At 43.8% G+C, this 2,682-nt stretch overlaps 1 protein-coding gene across 1 annotated transcript; it reads left to right on the forward strand.

Annotated features, from left to right (window-relative positions):
- Window positions 1–1,288: 1,288 nt before the first annotated feature.
- On the forward strand, window positions 1,289–1,885 carry LOC122566595 (cytochrome b-c1 complex subunit 7-like). The gene is made up of 2 exons (XM_043724075.1): window positions 1,289–1,524; window positions 1,690–1,885. Exons 1-2 carry the CDS (start codon window positions 1,289–1,291, stop codon window positions 1,883–1,885), a joined length of 432 nt encoding a protein of 143 aa, XP_043580010.1.
- The last annotated feature ends 797 nt before the right edge of the window (window positions 1,886–2,682 follow it).

Here is a 2,682-nt window from a genome sequence, read left to right on the forward strand (position 1 = left end):
CGGTTAGAACCGCCCGAGACGAACAGAAACGGAAACTTGTGCTACAAAACGCACGATAAAGGGATGGTCAGTCGGTGGCAGTGGCACGTTACCAACCGAGCCATCGATATAAATCTTATTTCTCCGTTTTGTGTAATGTTGGACCGTAAGTGTATGCGCGCGAATCGGTCTTCCAGACGAAACGTATATGTATGCACAATGCACATCCTCCACGCTACTTGTCTCGGTCCGATCTCTCGCATAAATCGTCCAGCCAACGTTTCCCCTGAATCCCGTGGAAAACTGTGCGAGAATAATTTCCTGGCTGTACGGTTTTTGCTCGGTTCGCGAGCATTCCACCGTCGTACTTTAATGTTTAACACTTTGTACACGGCTCGAAGTCGACTACGCCGGAGTGAGATATTGGCGATGTTATCCGGAACCAAGTCTCGGATTCTGACAAACGAGGCGTCTCGCGTCTACATAGACGTTAACATTTGGTTTCTAAAATATACCGCAGCGAGGATTTGAAAGTTTGAAGTATTTCAAAAGATCAGGCGTTTTTCTATTTACGCGTATGCAAGACGCGTGTAGAGTATTGCGATGAAAGTTATATTAAAATTTACGACTATATCTATGCTTGACCCATTAAACACAGTCTCCTTGCTCGCAGAGGAATTCAATTTCCTCGAAAAAATTGAAAGAAAGTACAGCGTAATAGATAGATTATACCGGAAGCTGAATTTTAAACAAAGTCAAACTCTCGCGAGGTAATCGCGTGAGAAGTTGGCAAAAGTGGATCGTCGAACGTTACACGCTGCTGCTCGTCTACCTAACGTTTCTCTCTGACGGGAACACCGACCTTCTTTAGCGTAGTTTGCTGTTTGCACAATATTAGAACGATTTCTGAGTAACAACGCAGGGCAAGGAAACGACGTAGAGTTTACGAGGATGAAACGGCAGAGTAACGCGTTTTCACGGAGCATTGTCTCGTAATGGTATGCGAAACTCTTTAGAACTTCTCCGAATTTGGTTCGCAAGCGGAGATTGCTCGCTTTAAAAGTCAACCACTTCGCGAAATCTTTCTTCGATTATGAGAATCCTTTTGCGCGGAAACACGACAAGATAGTCCAACTACTAGCGAGACAAAGCTCGTCGAAGATCAATGGAGAACTTATAATCGCGAAACTTCGATAAACGAGAATATTTCGCTCCGTTCAGCCGATAATCGACGATCGTCTTTCGAACGTCGTATTACGTTTGTGGTTAGATTCGTTCTCGCTGTTCGTCGCTCGAAAGAATATCGACGATGTCAAAGGTATTTAGGATATTTAAACCATCCAATGGTTTGATCAAGCGTTACCAAAGTCAGATGCAAAACAATCGCGGCGCTTGGAGAATGAAGATTAAGAAACACGCGTTCTATTTGTCCGGATATTACAAATATGGGCTCTATACGCACGACTTATTTTACGACGAGGACCCTGTGATAAGAGAGGCATTACGTCGACTGCCAATACAAGTGTTAGACGGCAGAAATTTTAGGTATGCGCTGAAATATGTTTGCGTTTTATGTTAATCGTGCGCAGCTAGTTGACGAATTTCTATAGCGGCTTTTCCACCAGCCGAATATTCAACTCGCATATTTGCGAGGCCAGCGTGCCACGAAACTATGCGTAAATCCTCTATCCAGGATTATGGAATTTCTAGGCTCATACGTGGCTCTCAATTGGACTTTTTGAAAATACAGTTGCCCAAGGAAAAATGGATCACGTTCGAACAAGATATGGATTATCGATATCTGGACCCGTACATAGAAGAGATCAAGGCGGAGAGAGACGAGATTTATCAGTTTGGTTGCACTAATTATTCTGACAACGACTGGCCTAGTTGCGAAGTAAAATAAGAGTATTATCTGTCGTTCGCTGCTTTTCAAATATACATAGAAGATAAACGAGAAAGAACGAAGAGGCGAAAGAACATCGACGTCGAAAAATTCATTTTCTGCCTCCTGTGAACAATTTGCATAATAATGATCGTAAATACTAAAAGCCGTGAGATCCGATGAAACGGTATTAATTTCGATACGCTGGAAATCCAATTTTTCAGCACATCTCAAGGTTGCATCGTGTTCGAACTATAGCGTTAAAAAGGGAGAAACGAGTTTCTTGTTCATCTTCGAGTCGCGTATCTTAATTTGCAACGCGCACGCGTCCTACGGGAAAGTTGGTCGGAACGATAAAAGTGGATGGCGTCGGTTCTTGATGATAACTTCGGTGTCTCGCAGCTCTAATTATGGGCCACGCATTCAAGTGGTTATCCCGGCAAGGATGTTACTCCAGAGATTTGAAAGTTGCTTCTTCAAGTGTATCACGCGTTGCGGCCGCCGGCTACAAGTAGCCTCTTCAAACTCTACCCTGACCTAGGCAGGATTCATCGTTGGTTCGCTCGTATTCAAAACGCGCCGCATCGGCAACGCTTTTTGCGATTGCACGTTCGTTTTTACGAGCAGGTATTCCGCGTGCCACGACTTCGTTACGACCGGAATATTTCCGGCAAGGCAAGACCACTTAATTAACGCCAGATACGGTTCGTGATTTTTATGTCCATATATTCGTTTTGCAATTTTTATGTATCGAGCATACGCGCTAGTTTCGCGATATTTAGCTGACGAATCTATTGCGAAATATCGGTAATTCTCTC

This window comes from Bombus pyrosoma, linkage group LG4 (assembly GCF_014825855.1).
Source record: "Bombus pyrosoma isolate SC7728 linkage group LG4, ASM1482585v1, whole genome shotgun sequence".
NCBI lineage: Eukaryota > Metazoa > Arthropoda > Insecta > Hymenoptera > Apidae > Bombus > Bombus pyrosoma.